The sequence below is a fragment of the Lynx rufus genome, unplaced genomic scaffold (genome assembly GCF_022079265.1).
Source record: "Lynx rufus isolate CCGP_SWC_20201006 ecotype Redwood Valley unplaced genomic scaffold, mLynRuf1.p SCAF_27, whole genome shotgun sequence".
Lineage (NCBI taxonomy): Eukaryota > Metazoa > Chordata > Mammalia > Carnivora > Felidae > Lynx > Lynx rufus.
Window position 1 is genome coordinate 3959584 of NW_025814842.1, and position 15468 is coordinate 3975051.

A 15468-nucleotide genomic window follows, 5' to 3' on the forward strand; every position below is an offset into this window, starting at 1 on the left:
ACTGAGACCAGTGGAATAGAATAGAGAACCCAGAAATGGACCCACAAACGTATGGCCAACTGGTCTTTGACAAAGCAGGAAGGAATATCCAATGGAAGAAAGACAGTCTCTTCAGCAAGTGGTGCTGGGAAAACTGGACAGCGACATGCAGAAGAATGAGCCTGGACCACTTTCTTACATCAGACACAAAAAATAAACTCAAAATGGGTGAAAGACCTCAATGTAAGACATCAGAACCCTTGAGGAGAAAGCAGGCAAAAACCTCTTTGTCCCTTGGCCACAGCAACTTCTTACTCAACACGTCTCCAGAGGCAAGGGAAACAAAAGTAAAAATGAACTATTGGGACCTCATCAAAATAAAAATCTTCTGCACAGCTGAAGAAACAATCAGCAAAACTAAAAGGAGAAGATATTTGCAAACGACATATCAGATAAAGGGTTAGTATCCAAAATCTATAAAGAACTTACCAAGCTCAACACCCAAAAAACAAATAATCCAGTGAAGAAATGGGCAAAAGACATGAATAGACACTTCTCCAAGGAAGACATCCAGATGGCCAACTGACACGTGAAAAACTGCTCAACATCACTCATCATCAGGGAAATACAAGTCAAAACCACAATGAGATACCACCTCACACCTGTCAGAATGGCTAATATGAACAACTCAGGCAACAACAGACGTTGGCGAGGATGCGGAGAGAGAGGATCTCTTTTGACTGCTGGTGGGAATGCAAACTGGAAAAACAGCATGGAGGTTCCTCAAAAGGACTAAAAACAGAACTACCCTATGACCCAGCAATTGTACTACTTGGTATTTATCCAAGGGATATAGGTGTGCTGTTTCAAAAGGGCACATGCACCCCAGTGTTTATGGCAGCACTATCGACAATAGCCAAAGGATGGAAAGAGCCCAAATGTCCATCGATGGATGAACGGATAAAGAAAATGTGGTCTATATATACAATGGAGTATTACTCGGCCATCAAAAAGAATGAAATCTTGCCATCTGCGACGATGTGGATGGAACCGGAGGGTATTATGCTAAGTGAAATCAGTCAGTCAGAGAAAGACAAAAATCATATGACTTCACTCATATGAGGACTTTAAGACACAGAACAGATGAACATATGGGCGGGGAAGCAAAAATAATATAAAACCAGGGAGGGGACAAAACAGAAGAGACTCATAAATATGGAGAACAAACTGAGGGTTACTGAAGGGGCTGTGGGAGTGGGGATGGGCCAACTGGGTAAGGGGCTTTAAGGAATCTACTCCTGAAATCATTGTTGCGCTCAATGCCAACTAATTTGCATGTAAATTTAAAAAAATAAAATTAACAAAAAAAGAAATGTGTTGAACTGAGTCATACTAAAAACAGGGCAACATAAAATGCATGAGATGCAGCTAAAACAGTGTTGAGAGAGAGCTTTACAAGTCTCCACAAAAAAAAAAGAAGGTCCCAAGTTGATAACCTAAGCTTGCACCTTAAAAAATAGGAAGTGGTTGGCAATTATACCGAGAGTGAACAGGAAGGAAGGAGATAAAGGGCAGAAATTAATAAAATTGATAACTTCTGGCCACACTGACCAAGAAATAGAGCAGAAATAAGTTATTTGTATCAGCAATGAAGAAGAAAACACCACTACAGACCCCTCAGAGTTTAAAAAAAAAAAAATGGGGTGGGGGCAGCGGGTGGATGATGTGAACTCTGCCAATACATTTGACAACCTGGGTGAAATGCAGAAGCCTGCAGGTTCCAGGACGGCTGGTGCAATTGGGGGTGAGGCTGGGGGCTGTGGACAGGATGATGGGTGTCTGAGCAGCCACAGCCTGAGGGTGGGGGAGCAGATAGGTAGAATGTGACCAGAGGGCAATGGGGGACCAGCGAGAGGTTCTCAGCAGAGAAGTGGTCTGGTCAAGTGCGACCTTTGAGGAAAAGCCCTCCAGCGGCTTCACCATAAAGAAAACCTGAGCAAGGCAAGCCGGAAGGGAGGCCAGCGCCACTGTCCGGGGGAACCAGGCCCTAAGTTCCCAGGGAACAACGGCAGGACGTGAGGTGAGAGGGAGTGAGAAGGAGGAGGAAGGAGACTGCGAGGCTGCCCCAGAGATGGGGTCCCAGGGGGCGGTACAGGCCGCAGGAATGAGCCTTCGTCCTGGAGCCTGCAAGAAATGAAGCCAGGGGCAGCTGGGGGAGACCTGGGGGGAGAGCAGGGTGGCAGTACTGTGCCCATGTTCCCTGTCCCGGCCCCTGCCAGGAGGGACTCCCGTGGACCTCCGAGACCCAGGGAGGGGCCGGGAGGGCGGGCCAGGCCCAGGTCAGCGCACACACGTGGGACCATCTCAGTCTCCAACGCCCCGGATGCAGGTAAGCCAGGTCCGTGTGGGGACACTTGGCCTAGTGAGAATGCAGGCGGGCCCAGGAGAAGGTCCCCTGTTTGTCCCAAGATGGCACGGCTACCACCGGACAGGCAGAGAGGAAGAAGTGGGCCCAGGACAAGGCCTCGTCTCCCGCCGGAGCTCCCGGCCGTCTCCATTTGCCCGTCGGGGCAGCTGGACGGTGATCCCGGCTAACAGGCACACGGCGCCCGGCAACCCCCTAGGGATGACCTCCTCCGGGCCCCCACCCCGGGCTGCATGGCCATCTCGCCGACTGAACCGCCTCTAATGCCCAGACAGAAGGGGCTTCCTCTTCCTCCAAACCTCTGCGTGGCCGGCCTGTGCCTCTACCTGTACCTGTGTTTCTCCTATGACACTTAGCCTAGCGCCTCCTCTCTGTCGTGCTTCAGCCTGGGTGTCACCTACCTGGAGTAGCCTCCCCTGGGCTGCTCCAGCCCCCCAGGGCGCAGATCCGAGGCCTCTGAGCTTCCCGGAACGGCCCGTCCCCGGACGCCTGAAGCGCACGGGGCCAAGCTACATACATCCGTCAGGTGCACATACAGTGAAGGTCACCTGCAGAGCTCTGGCGACCCCTCCTGGGGCGGGCCGGGCCCACATCACCAGGACCACTCTGCTCAGGATGGGGGCCCACGAGGCAGGGCTCCACTGGCCCCCCAGCTCTGCTTCTAGCCTCCTCCGAGCCTTGGTTTCCTGTCCGAAGGATGGGGCAGCGGCGTCCCTGCAAGTCCACCTGCCGGTACTTACCCATCAGGTTCTGCCGCTCTTCCTTCTTCCGGGCCTTCTGCTTGGCCTCCAGCTGCACCACCGAGAGGGACGGCCCCACTGTGGGGCTGGGGAGGGCACTGGCTGCAAAGCGGGCCAGCAGGCCCAGCCCGCTCTCCTCCAGGCCTGGCGACAGGGCCCGTTCCCGGGGCCCCAGCCTATAGCCGCCGGCAGCCTCGTCCTCCTCCTCCTCCAGCTCATCCTCCTCGTCCTCCTCCTCGGAGCTCTCATCTGGTGCAGAAAACAGGGGGCGAGTCAGAGCCTTGGCCTGGGTGGGTACCACCCCCCACCGCCCCTGCTCGGCCGGGGCACCAGCGAGGGATGCCACAGCTCCAGCCTAGCTCCTCACTCCTCACCGGCCGGGGGTGGTCCAATACCAGCCCACAAGTCCCCCCGATGGCCCAGTGACCCCATCACAGCAAGCCCAAGACATGGGCATCCCGGACAGCCCAGAGGTGGGCAGCGGCCTTGGGAATCGGAGGGTTTCTGTACGGGGAACACCACATGCACCTGTGCTGTGGGGAGGGGGACAGACACACGGACAAGGACTGGAGACAGCTCTCTCCACCGTCTCACGCACGCGCGCGCGCGCACACACACACACACACACACACACACACACGCCCCGACATACAACATGGAGGCTGAGGAAGGAGGCAGGAGAGAAGGAAAGAGGAGGCCAGGGAGGGACAGAAAGGAGGCGGGAGAGGGCCCCGGGGACTCAGGCGCCTGGAGGTCTGGGGCTGGTGGTGAGAACGTGGAGTTTGATCTCCTCTTGGGGGAGTGGAAACCCCCTGGGTTGTAGCCCTGAGCAGACACTGGGATCCAAACTTGACTTCCAAGGATCCCCCTGAGCCAAGAAGCCTGGGGCAAATCTCAGCCCTCCGTGAGCACCTATTGTCTCATCTGTGGCAAGGGATGGTCTCCCCAGCGCCCCCCCTCCCCAAGGTAAGGGGAGGCTCCCGATATGTAGGAGAAAGCACTTCGCAGGCTCAACAAGCATCAAACAAACAGGGCAAGCCTGTTGAGCAGAAAGAAGCCACTGTCCCCAAGGCCAAGGGAGCCACAAGCTGGCTATGCCTCACGACCCATGGGGAGCGGGGAAGGGAGAAGCACCCAGGTCAGCCCACTCTACACCAGGAGACGGAGACTCGGTGCGGCCAAGTGCTCAGGCAGGACTCAAACCCAGGGCTGCCTGGCTGTCTTGCCACCCAGAATCTCCTGGAAAGAATCTAAAGGAGCTTCAGCCTGTGTCTCCAGCTGGTGAACAGAGATGTACTTCTCCATGGGAACCGGCCACCCGCCTGGGAACCTGCAGCCCTGAGCCCAGCTCGGGCCATGGGAACAAAGGCGGGGCAGGTGGCAGGCTGGCAGGCAGGGCAGGAAAGGCAGTGCTCCCTGCACATGAACCAAGCCCTCCAAGAGACCGTAGGCAGGTAGCGAGCTTGCTTCCGACCTTCCCCAAGAGACAGCCTAACACCACAAGGGCAGGCAGGCACGAGAGCATCAGAAGCCAACTGCCCACGAGATGCCCAAGGGACATCTGCCCAAGGGTGGGGTCTGCCCAGACCGCTGGGAGTGTGAAGGTGGCTCTGGGGGCTGCTGACCAAGGGCAGGGCCAGGCGAGGCCGGAGGAGCCCCTCTGCAGCAGGAAGGGGAAAGGGAAATACGGAGGTGGCCCAGATCCCCCCTACTCAACCTTGGGAAGCACCTGGGCTCAGGGGATGGAGAGGGACAGAGACAGCTGGCCAAGTCCACGTTCTCGCACCACGCCCCAAGCCACCTGCCTGCTTGCGTGCAACTAACAGCCCAAAGTGGCGGCCCTGGGTGTGCCAATGGAGGCAGGGGTTCTGTCTTCTAACCCTTTACCGAGGGAGCCTCGGTCTGTGCCGAGCGACCCCTCGGTGAGGAAGGTGGAGATGAGCTCAAGGAATCCCTGAAGGGAGTTGAGAAAGGCAGGAGGCAGAGACAGAGGTTTGTCAGGAGGAGGAGGGGGAGGGCGAGGAGGGGGAGGAGGGTGAAAGGAGGAGGAGCGGGAGGAGGAGGAGGAGCAGGAGGAGGAGACCCGCCCCCCCGGAGCAATGGATGAAGCAGGATGGAGGCCAGCGGGGCAAGCAGGCAGGCAGTGCGCACTTGCGGTCCATTCACATTGCAGACATCACATGGTTCTGTCTCCGCCCCAGCGGGCCCCAGCGGCAAAGCAGGCTAAGTGTAGGCAGACTTTCGACAGCGCCTGGGTCCCCCACAGCGGGCCTCCCTGGGGTGGGCCAATTTGAGCAGGGTGGCGGGCGGGGGGCTGGCTGGGGTGGGGGCACGGGGTCAGACGTGTGGCCGGTTTTCCCTTGTAGAGAAGGCCTCCCCTGGCTGCTCAGGTGTGGAGACTCCAGAACTCTCTCCCATCCAGGAGTCCCCATCGGCAACGTCCGGTGGGGGAGGGCTGGCTCTGGGTTTCCGGGTGCCCGGGATGTCTATGTTGGACACCAGTCGGCCAGCAGCGGCCCAATCCCAGCACCCTGAGACGGCAGAGTGCTTGGAAGGGAAAAGTCAAAACCAGGGCGTGCTTCCCCCAAAGCGGAGACACAGATGATCTTGGTCTCCCGAGACGCTCCCCACCTCCGGCTGCTGGGAGCGTGACAAGCCCCCACTGGCTGTTTCCCATGGTGGCCGGTCTACTCAGGCTGGGGTCTGCGGGGCAGGGGGAGTAGAGGGGGTCTCCGGACCAAGAAAGCCTTTCTAGAGCTCTCCACACCTGAGGTCACAGGGCTTGCCAAGGGCAGAGGGTAGAAAAAGTCCCAACAAAGAAGCCCAAGGAAATAGAGAAAAACTTTTTTTTACAAAAAGAAACAAAAAACACCACCAACAAAAATCTCTTGGCTCAGTACAGTGGGGTTGTCTGTTGTTAACTTGGTTCGGTTTCCAAAACCCGATTGATAAATGCCAAAGCAATCCGCTGCTGCCATAGCCGATGGGGGCAAACCCCGAGGAGGGGGGGTGCAGAGGGGACACAAAGAAAAGGGTTTTGCCTACCTACGGAGCAACGAGCCAGGCTCGCACCCAAGCTCAGTGACCCGCTGCGCCGTCTGCCCTACTCCCAGCCTTCGCTTTGCGTCCAGAGTGCAGCGTGAGAGCAAATGCAAGAGACCAAAACAGACATTCAAAGCATCATGGGTAGGGATCAAGGGTGAAGGTATGGTCAAGCTGCTGGGAGGAGAGAGCAGACACTAGAAAGCCAAGCAGTCAGGTGTTTTAGTACCGGATGTCAGAAGTCCCTATTACCCAAATATCCCTGTCAAGACCTCACCAGCTGGTGTGCGCAGCAAGGCCCCTCCCCTCCCCCTATCTGGGCTCTCTCCACGGCTGCTTCCGGCCTGGTCTGAGGGCCCCTGGCTCCCTCTGCCCACTCTGGGCCAATGGCCCCTTGCGAAGAAGAAATCGGATCGGGAGGGGCTGCCTGCTTCTCTACAGGATCTGAGCTGGGGCAGGAGAGCTTAAAAACATGGAAGCTGGAACTTTGGCTTTGGCTTTAAAGGGGAGGAGCCCGGGGAGGAAAGGAAGGGGTCAGGGAAGGAGGGAGAATGATGAACCAGCCAGACTGGTCTGCAGAGGCCAGGGCTGAGGGAGGCCCGGCAAAGGAGGCTGGCTGATTGGTTAGTGGCCTCCCCCCGAGGCCCAGACGGACGGCAGCAGCACAGGAGAATCAGAGTCCCGAGGGCACCTGGCCCCCTACGTGCCGTCTCCTGGTCGCCCAAAACGGATGTGGGCCAATCAGGACGAGGGGCGTGGGCAGGGAGAAGGCGGACCAGGAGCGAAATCAGGGCAGAGTCCAGCCCCAGGGCCCAAGCCAGTTCCCGTCCAGGTTGGCCTCTAGGTGTCGGGGCCTCACTCAGGGAGCGTGGGGTCCGGGCTCTGGGAATCCCTGAAGGGGGGGTCCACCCTGAGGCAAATGCTAAAGTAGGGTGAGGAAACACTTAGGGATCCTCTGACTCCCCCGCCGCCCCTGGGACGCACCTAACCCGGGCAAAGTCAGAGCCAGGGTGTTCGCAGGGGTCACTGAACCCCACCCTCTCTTCACAAGTGAGGCGAACGAGGTTCCCCGGGCTGGGCCGGGGTGCCAGCAGACCAGGCCTGTGGGCTCCTAGGCCAGTGCTCTCGCCGAAGCCTGTGCCCCGCCGCTCAACACGGCAACGAGGCCCACGCTTTCACATCTCACAACAAAACTCGGGGCAGCAAATGGTCTTGACCCTGCACTGCCTACATGCCCTTTAAAACAGAAATATGTGTTAGGAAACGAGCGTTCGTATTTTTAAACCGCTGTTACGCAGGAACAGAGCTTTCAGAAAATAAAAAAACAAACGAGCAGCTAAAAAAAAAATAAAATAAAAAAAAGGAAGAAAGATGAAGCTGGAGGTGAACGCAGCTGACTTTCGATCTGAAGAATGAAACGCATGCCAAGAGCTACCGGGGACATCTGAACAATAGAAAAGAGCGGCAGACTGCACACCCCAGCTCTGCCCCTTGGTGGGGGGGGGGAGGGGCGGGGGGGGGAGGGGAAGGAGGGACAAAATGGGGGGAGCAGCAACCTAACGGTCTAGTAAGGACACAGCAAGAGAGACAAGGCACACGGGTTTAGTTAAAAATGAACTCGGTATGTTTAATAAAGCTTGGTATTACCAAAATCGCGGTACAAACATCAAGTCACACGCCCACACGACAGAATTCCATTTACAAAATGTCCCTCGGAGGCCTCCTCCGGGTCCGCGCCCGAGAGCGCCCAACCCAGGCCTGCGGTCTAGGGGGCAGAGGAGGCGAGGAGGAGGGCAGAGGGGGAGAATGGACAGGGGTGGAGACTAAAAACAGTCCATATAAGAGCTCAAAAAGAGCCAGGCCGTGGCATTATCACAATGATACAGGTACAGGTAAGAACAAAAATAAAGACTCAGGCGGATACAGCAGGCTACGCTGCCAAGAACCAAGACGGCCGCCCTTCCCGAGGCGTCCCAGACGGGCCACCTCTGCCCGCCATCTCCTGCCATCTCCTGCGTGCTCGCTCGCTCGCGCTCGCTCTCTCGCGCTCTCTCTCACTCACTCTCTCGCTAGGAAACACGGAAGGTATTTTGTGTTTGGAGCTAGTAACCTTGGTCAAACGAGTCCTCCGAGGAATCGCTGAAGGAGGATCGGGCCTCGACCTCTCGAAGCAGCAAACAAAAGGGCTGCTTCCTGCCGGCGGCCGGCTTGGGTTTGAGAGTCCGGGCGGCCGCCAGGCCCCGCTCGCTCAGCTTGGGGCCCCCGGCCGGCTTGCCGTTCTTTGCCACCATGCCACACAGGATGGAGGACGTCAGTTTGGAGCTGGACGGGCCTTGGGCAGACCACTCGTCCTTCAGGAATCCTTCGTCTTCCTCTGAGTCCGTATCTGCGGTCAAAGTAGTTTTTGACACAGTAAGTCATGGGGTGCTGGGCGGGGAAGGGCTGGCGTCTCTCGCTACTAGCGGTTTCGAGAAGGCCCTGGCGCGTGCTAGAGCAGAGAGGTCCAAATGCCCACTGGCTGCGGAACAAGCCGTGCCCCACCGCCTGGACCTCTCACCTCTCGCCTCTCGCCCGGGAGGCCTCCAAGCCGCAGGCATCACAGAGCTTGTCCTGTCCGGGCTGGCCACTGCCGGCCCCGCCCACCAGACAGCCACTTCTGCCAAGGCCTTTCCGGGCCCTGGGGGGGGAGGCAGGAGCCCCACACTCGTGAGGGTCTCGCCCGTGGTCATGGAGGTCACTGCACCCAGCACGTGGGGACACGGGGAGGGACAAGGCCCAAGAAAGGAAGGGCCCCGGTAAACCTCTTCTCCCCCAGAATACCCGTTTGCCCCGGCACAGGGTGGCACGGGCAGGCTCACGACGACAATCACGCACGCGCACCCCAACTCCCCGCCCAGCAGCATCCCAAAGGCGCGTCGAGATGGGCCATCGTGAAAGCGGTTGCGCCAAGGAAACTGGCAAATGACGGGACAACTCAAGGCTTCCCCCCAACTTTTTCCTATCGAAGGGCCGGGCTGCCAGCACACTGCTGCTGGCTTCCCTGTCTCCGGCCTCACCGTGCAGGTGAGGTCAGGGTTTCCAAGCTCTCCCGGGGGAGGATCCCCCAGCTTTGGGGAGGGGGGGTGCCACGGTCAAGCAGGCACAGCTCTGGCCCCTTCGAAGCCCATCCCAAACATCCTCACACCATCTTGATCCGTTTTGCGTATGGTGCTGTCGAGCAAGAATTCATTGGAAGAAAGGGCTCTGCAGCCAGAAACTATAACCCCTTGATCTGATAAAATCCACTCGGAACAAGAGACACAGCTCTGGCAGCACCTGCCACCTGCAAGTCCACGAGAAAACTATACGCGTCGGGCGCAGGAGGCGAGGGGGACGCAGCGTCCGCTGGCTGCCTCCTCCTCTACCTGGGCTTTCCACGTCAAGACCCCAACGGCAGGATGGCCTCCAAACTCCAGGCAGAGCTAGGACAAAGACAAGCCCCACCAGGCCCCTGCCCATCGTTCCCAAGGCCGCATCCCAGGCCGGAGCCACTCGTGGGTGACGACAACCGAATCGGCTTCCCACCGGGCATGTCCCCGACCCCTACAACCCAAGAGTTGTAAAACCCCAAAGCGAAAAAGAGAAGGACGTTCTGTTCTCTCCTCCCATCTCCTGCCAGCCATCCCTGTGCTAGAAAACACTCTTGTCCTCTTTGTGACCGTGTACTCTCGCTTACCTAGAACCGCGGAAAAGCCAACGTAAAAAATACAAACGAGGGCCCTCTCCAGATCCAGCCGCGTATCAGAGCCAGCATCTAGTTGGAATCAGACCTTTAGACCTGTATGTTGCAACGTTTACTCACTTCTCACCTGGACGATGGAATTTAGGCACAGACCCAACAGCTAGACTAGCAATCTGAACATCGCTTTGGGCACGCACACACGTGCGCACGGCAGACTCACTGGCTCAGAGCACGCCAAACATCTCAGCGGCCGAACCGATCTCCGGTCTCTAAATGTACCCCAACCACCTAGAAGTGGGAAGGTACAGGATTCTTACCTGGCAACCAGCCAGGCGACACCCAGCGGCCACTCACCCTTGAAACATAAGAGCCGCAGCAATGCTCCCCACTCCCTCCCTCGTTCCAAAACCAGCAGAGATACAAACAGCAGAGGAAAACCCTTCTTCCCTCTTCCTCCAGAGGTAGGAGTTTCTGGTATGAGCTCACGGTGGCCATGGGCCTGGGCACTCCTGCTCGGATCATACCCATTAGGACCGGAGGGCCATCAAAGCTATACCAATCAAGCATGTCCCGGGCACATAAGCCACAAAGGCGCTGTTTACTTCACACACGTCTCTGCATCAGCCCTAGAGACCCTTCAGTCCACAGCAACCAAAACCACGAACATTAAAACATACACACACGTACGCACACGCAGGCGCGCGCGTCAAGCTCTTCACCGACGTGACCTCACTTAAAGTTCAGGACAGCCGTGGGAAGCAGACGATGATAACCCCACGTCCACAAAACTTTATTTCCTTTCCTTAAGAAAACAAACTTTCTAGGGGCGCCTGGGTGGCGCAGTCGGTTAAGCGTCCGACTTCACCCAAGTCACGATCTCGCGGTCCGGGAGTTCGAGCCCCGCGTCAGGCTCTGGGCTGATGGCTCAGAGCCTGGAGCCTGTTTCTGATTCTGTGTCTCCCTCTCTCTCTGCCCCTCCCCCGTTCATGCTCTGTCTCTCTCTGTCCCAAAAATAAATAAACGTTGAAAAAAAAAAAAAAAAAGAAAACAAACTTTCTAATAACATTACAAGTGTCCGCTTTCTTGCACGTGACGTTCAACCGCTGCCCTCCGACATCTCATGAACCACGCAGAGTCAATCAAAAGCCTAGACGCACACAGCCAGGCAGTCGTCAAGGGAAAAAGCCGCCCACCCCAGTCGGAGCCTGGGGACTCCCAAAACAAACCCCGCGGACAACTGCCAGGAGCCACGAAGCCCCGCAGCCCCGCCTGGCTCTCCTGCGGCGGCCACACGCTTGGTGCGCATCGGTCCTGGGCACTAGGGGCTCGGCCCACACACGCACCACGCAGCGGCCCCGGGGCCCCTGGAGAGCCGGGCGGGTGGGCCCAAGGCCCAAAGCCCAAGGCCCACCGCCCAGGTAAGGAACTCCGATGCGGCAGGCTCCGGGCCAGTGCGAGACCGCTCAGCCCCTCCGCGGCTGCGCTCCCAGGCTCCACAGCTCCCGTCCTGGGAGCCGAGCCATCCGGGCCCCGCCAACTCCCCACCCCTGGCGGTCAACCTCGCCCGGCCTCGGCCTCCACCCTCGAGAACAACGCGGGGCAGCCACCTGGAGGACTGTCTTTGTCGGAAACAAAGCGAAACACGGCCCGCACAGCCCTCGGTGCACCGACCAGCACGGCGCCCGCTCCACGGACACCGTTCCTCTGAATCTCCGGCCCCAGGGCAGAAAGCCGCCTGTGGGCAGGGGAGACGGACTCCTCTCTATGGTCGTCGCGAGCGACCGCTCTAGGCCCAGCGGCCGCCAACTCGGTGGCGCAAAGCCTCCCACACTGGCGGCTTCCCCTCGAACAAGCGGAAGGCCGGTACACGAGGGCAGGCGGACTTCCGCTCCCACCCGCCAATCACGGGCGCCCGCCAATCACAGGCACTTCTGCTTTAGGCACCCACCCCCACCCCACGCACGCACTTCCGGCCTGGAGCCCGCGCAAAAGCAGGAGTCGTTCGAGCGCCCACGAGATGCGGAGAGAGGAGACTGAGGAGAGGAAATGCCCCGAGGCGGCGCGGCGTCCGCTACTTACTGTAGGAGTAGCTGCTCACTTCCGAGGCGAACGGGGAGTGGGCCGACTTGGGCTGGCCTCTGGCCTTGAAGCCCACCTCCATCTTCCTGGCTTTGGCGGCCCTTTTGTGTTTACCTTCTCTGGAGGCTTTGAGAGACAGGCTGAGGCCTTTGGCCAGCGCCTTCCGGTCCTTGCCCAGCAGGCTGTCATAGGGCGTCAAGTACCTGCCGCAGCCCCCGCTCGCTTTGGACTTCCCTCCAGAACTGTCCGAGAACTTGAAGGGCGACTTCAACTTGTCCTGCTTCGTGAGGGAGAGGGCCTTGTCCAGCTTGCTTGCCAGCTGCTCCTGGTCACTGGCCATCTTCTTCTTTTTAATCTTTAGCTGGAGAGGGAAGTTGGGGAGTCACGGGTTAAGACGTTTGGCAAAACAGGATCGTGTGTTTCGGTGCCCAGGCTGTGCCGAAGCTGGGCTCCGGTCCTTTCCTCCTGCCTCTGTGGCTTCTAGCAAGCTGCTCACCTCCTCTTAGCCTCAATTCTTCTGCTCTGTAAATCGGCGATAATTATGTATGGGCATCTTGGGGGTTTTTCTGAAGATGAACAAGATCAGGCCCACAAAGCTTTTATCACAGAGCTGTTACTGCGGTTACGGTTCTCATGAACACTGGCATTTCCACTGGCTTTGCCTGGCGCTGTCTGGTGCCTCCTAGGGAAGCCCTTCAAGCAGGCAGCACAGCCCATGAGCAGAAGGCAGCTGGATTAGGTCAGAGGCATGGAACCGAGATGGAAAACCCAGGTCATACCATGGATTCCCACCTAAAGCAGCCCATCCAACTAAATGGGCCTAGCCGACAAGAGAACACCCTACGAGCGTGCCCTGGATGCCTGAAGCAGAAAGCGCGACTCAAGATTTCACAGATTAAATTCCTGGTTCCAAGTCTGCTGTAGTCACTCATTGTCAAAGGGAAATGTGCAGTTTCAAAGCCGTTAATGCCCCTCATTTGAACCTTTTGTCTCTACTTTTCTTGAATCAGGTAATCTGTTGTAAGGCGGGGGATAGTTGGGATAGGGCCATTTAAACAACAAAAGTATCCTTCACAATTTGTGAATAAAGGATGCTGATCTACAAACTGGCTCTATTCCCTCCTCCTGGATGCAATCCCCCTTATGTGTGTGATTTCACTCTGATGGCCAAATCAACATACAGCCCCTTGCATGGGGCCTTATGGGGAAAGATGACAAGGTACATTAGCATTTAGAGACAAGGGCCTTAAGTGGCCGATTTCAATGCTCTGCAGAAATCAGAAAAATCAAGGAGCTGGCTCTCACCCCATTACCTCTGGAGAGTTCACAAGGAAATTACGATGGGATCGAGCCCTTGCTTCTGAGAACTACAGGATGGTGAAGCTGCTCGTTGAACGATTACACTGTTAAACAACAGTAACTGTGTTATCTGGTTAAGAACTTGCAATCTCTCTTCCTGGCTTCAGCAAAGGGTCACCGAGCATGCATGGGGGGTGGGGGGAAGTGGCTTTCCGTCTCCGCTCTACCTGAGGCTGCGCTACTCTGGTTAAGTCTCTGACCTTCTCTGGGCCTGGATTTTCTCCTCTGTGCAATAAGGAAGACTAGAGGACAGTCCTTCTGGCACTAAGACAATCATTTCTTTTTCTTTTTTTTTTTTTTTTGGGACACAGAGAGACAAAGCATGAACGGGGGAGGGGCAGAGAGAGAGGGAGACACAGAATCGGAAACAGGCTCCAGGCTCCGAGCCATCAGCCCAGAGCCCGACGCGGGGCTCGAACTCACGGACCGCGAGATCGTGACCTGAGCCGAAGTCGGACGCTTAACCGACTGCGCCACCCAGGCGCCCCAAGACAATCATTTCTACAGTGTCTGTGCAGCAGGTGGGGCCAACAGACCTGCAAAGGGAGCGTGAACTCTGGCACACCCTCCAGACCTTCCACTCTAAGATGGCAGCGTCTCTGGAACACAGGGTCACTGACCTGACTCATGAAGTCCGACGAGGCTTCGTGCTCGTCCCAAGGCTGGTTCCTGCCCCTAGCTTTCCCTGTTCCGACCAGGGCATCGTGTTCCTCCTCGGGTCCCTTGTGTCTCTTCCTCATCCCTGCTCCAAGCTCGTACTCATCCGACGTCAGCAGGGGCTTGCTGCTCAGCCTGAAACCCAGATGCACTGCCGGTCAGCACGCTGGCCAGGAAAGACTCAAGGGTTGGGGGTCCGCCCTCACAGCCCTGAAGGGTGGGCTCTGGATGTCGAAGCACAGACAGGGATGGCAGAGTGACGAATCTGGGGAGACGGATCCTGTAAAACTATGGTGCTGGGATTCTATTTGTGAGTGGGGCAGAATGAGCGTTTAACCAGAAAGAAGAAACACTTCTCCAAGGCAGTATGCTCTGCTGGCCTCTTTCTTGTGCTTCTTCACACATACACTCACACACACACCTTATCAAAACATGCCAAGAGTGAAGATCAGAAATGTCCAAGAAATCCCCCAAGATTGGAAGGGGAGTAAGAGCCACTGGCTGGTCTCCTGCACCCCTGGGATTAAGACAGTCGGGACACGGTCCTAGGTTGAAGGCTTCCCTTGCCTGCTTTAAGCTAAACCCTCACGAGTAACAAAAGCAGCTAATTTTTACTTGGTGCTTACTATGTGTTCTGTTCCGTGTTAGCGTTTGATACTTTAGCCACAAAACAACGTTCCACATCCTGTTTTTACACGTGGGGAAACTGAGGCTCCAAAAAGCTAACACCCAGCCCAAGGTCACAACAAACACTGGATGGAGCTGGGACTCACAAGTAGGAACAGACGCCCACCTCCAGAGGCTTTGCTCCTAACCAGCGGCTGTGTGCTGGCAGCCCAGCCCCTGTGGTCTCGGGAACTGCTTCTCTACCCTCCTTTGGCTGGTTTTAGGGGATTTCTTCCTCTTTCCATCCTCTCCTCAAACAGGAACATCCAAGGAGGACAAATCCAAGTCGTGGGGACGCTTGGGGTGATCTGACAAGCCCTGTGGCCGATCCGCTGCCTCTCCTGCGCCTTTTAGGGGCACCCTGTGGCCCCTCTGCTTCCTCAAGCCAAGCACCAGGCCACCTACTGTCTGCCCTGCTCCGACGTCCCAGGCTGGGGCACACTCCAACCCTGCTCTTTTGATGGGCCTCATTCAGCTCCTGCTCCTCCACGACACCCAGGGAAGACCGCAGCATCATTCCTACCCACGCTCAGCCTGGAGGAAGAGCTCTCATCCCAGCCACCGTTCAAGAAAACCTCCAGAGACGCCACGCGTCGCTCCTGCTGCCGCTCAAGGAGTGTGCAAAGGAGCGGCCCCGGGTCACAGGCTCGGGCACGACAAGCCAACAGGTCAGGCCAGGAGGACAAGAGTGACGCTGTCAGTCACGGAGGGAAGTAAGTGACGGCACAAGTCAGAACCCGTCCCAGGGGGCTGGAGGCTCGGCGGATCCCTCTGCAGGGAAGAGGTGTACGGAGAAGAGC

At 57.3% G+C, this 15468-nt stretch overlaps 1 protein-coding gene across 2 annotated transcripts in view; it reads right to left on the bottom strand.

The window, feature by feature from the left end:
- TNRC18 (trinucleotide repeat containing 18) overlaps positions 1–15468 on the bottom strand; it is an 84880-nt gene that overhangs the window by 27341 nt on the left and 42071 nt on the right. For both annotated transcript variants that reach the window (XM_047089286.1, XM_047089287.1), the window contains exons 14-17: positions 13966–14137; positions 11987–12347; positions 8297–8572; positions 3145–3393 (exon numbers count right to left, since the gene is read on the bottom strand). In XM_047089286.1, the coding sequence (XP_046945242.1) occupies positions 3145–3393; positions 8297–8572; positions 11987–12347; positions 13966–14137 (1058 nt within the window). The remainder of the gene's footprint in view (positions 1–3144; positions 3394–8296; positions 8573–11986; positions 12348–13965; positions 14138–15468) is intronic.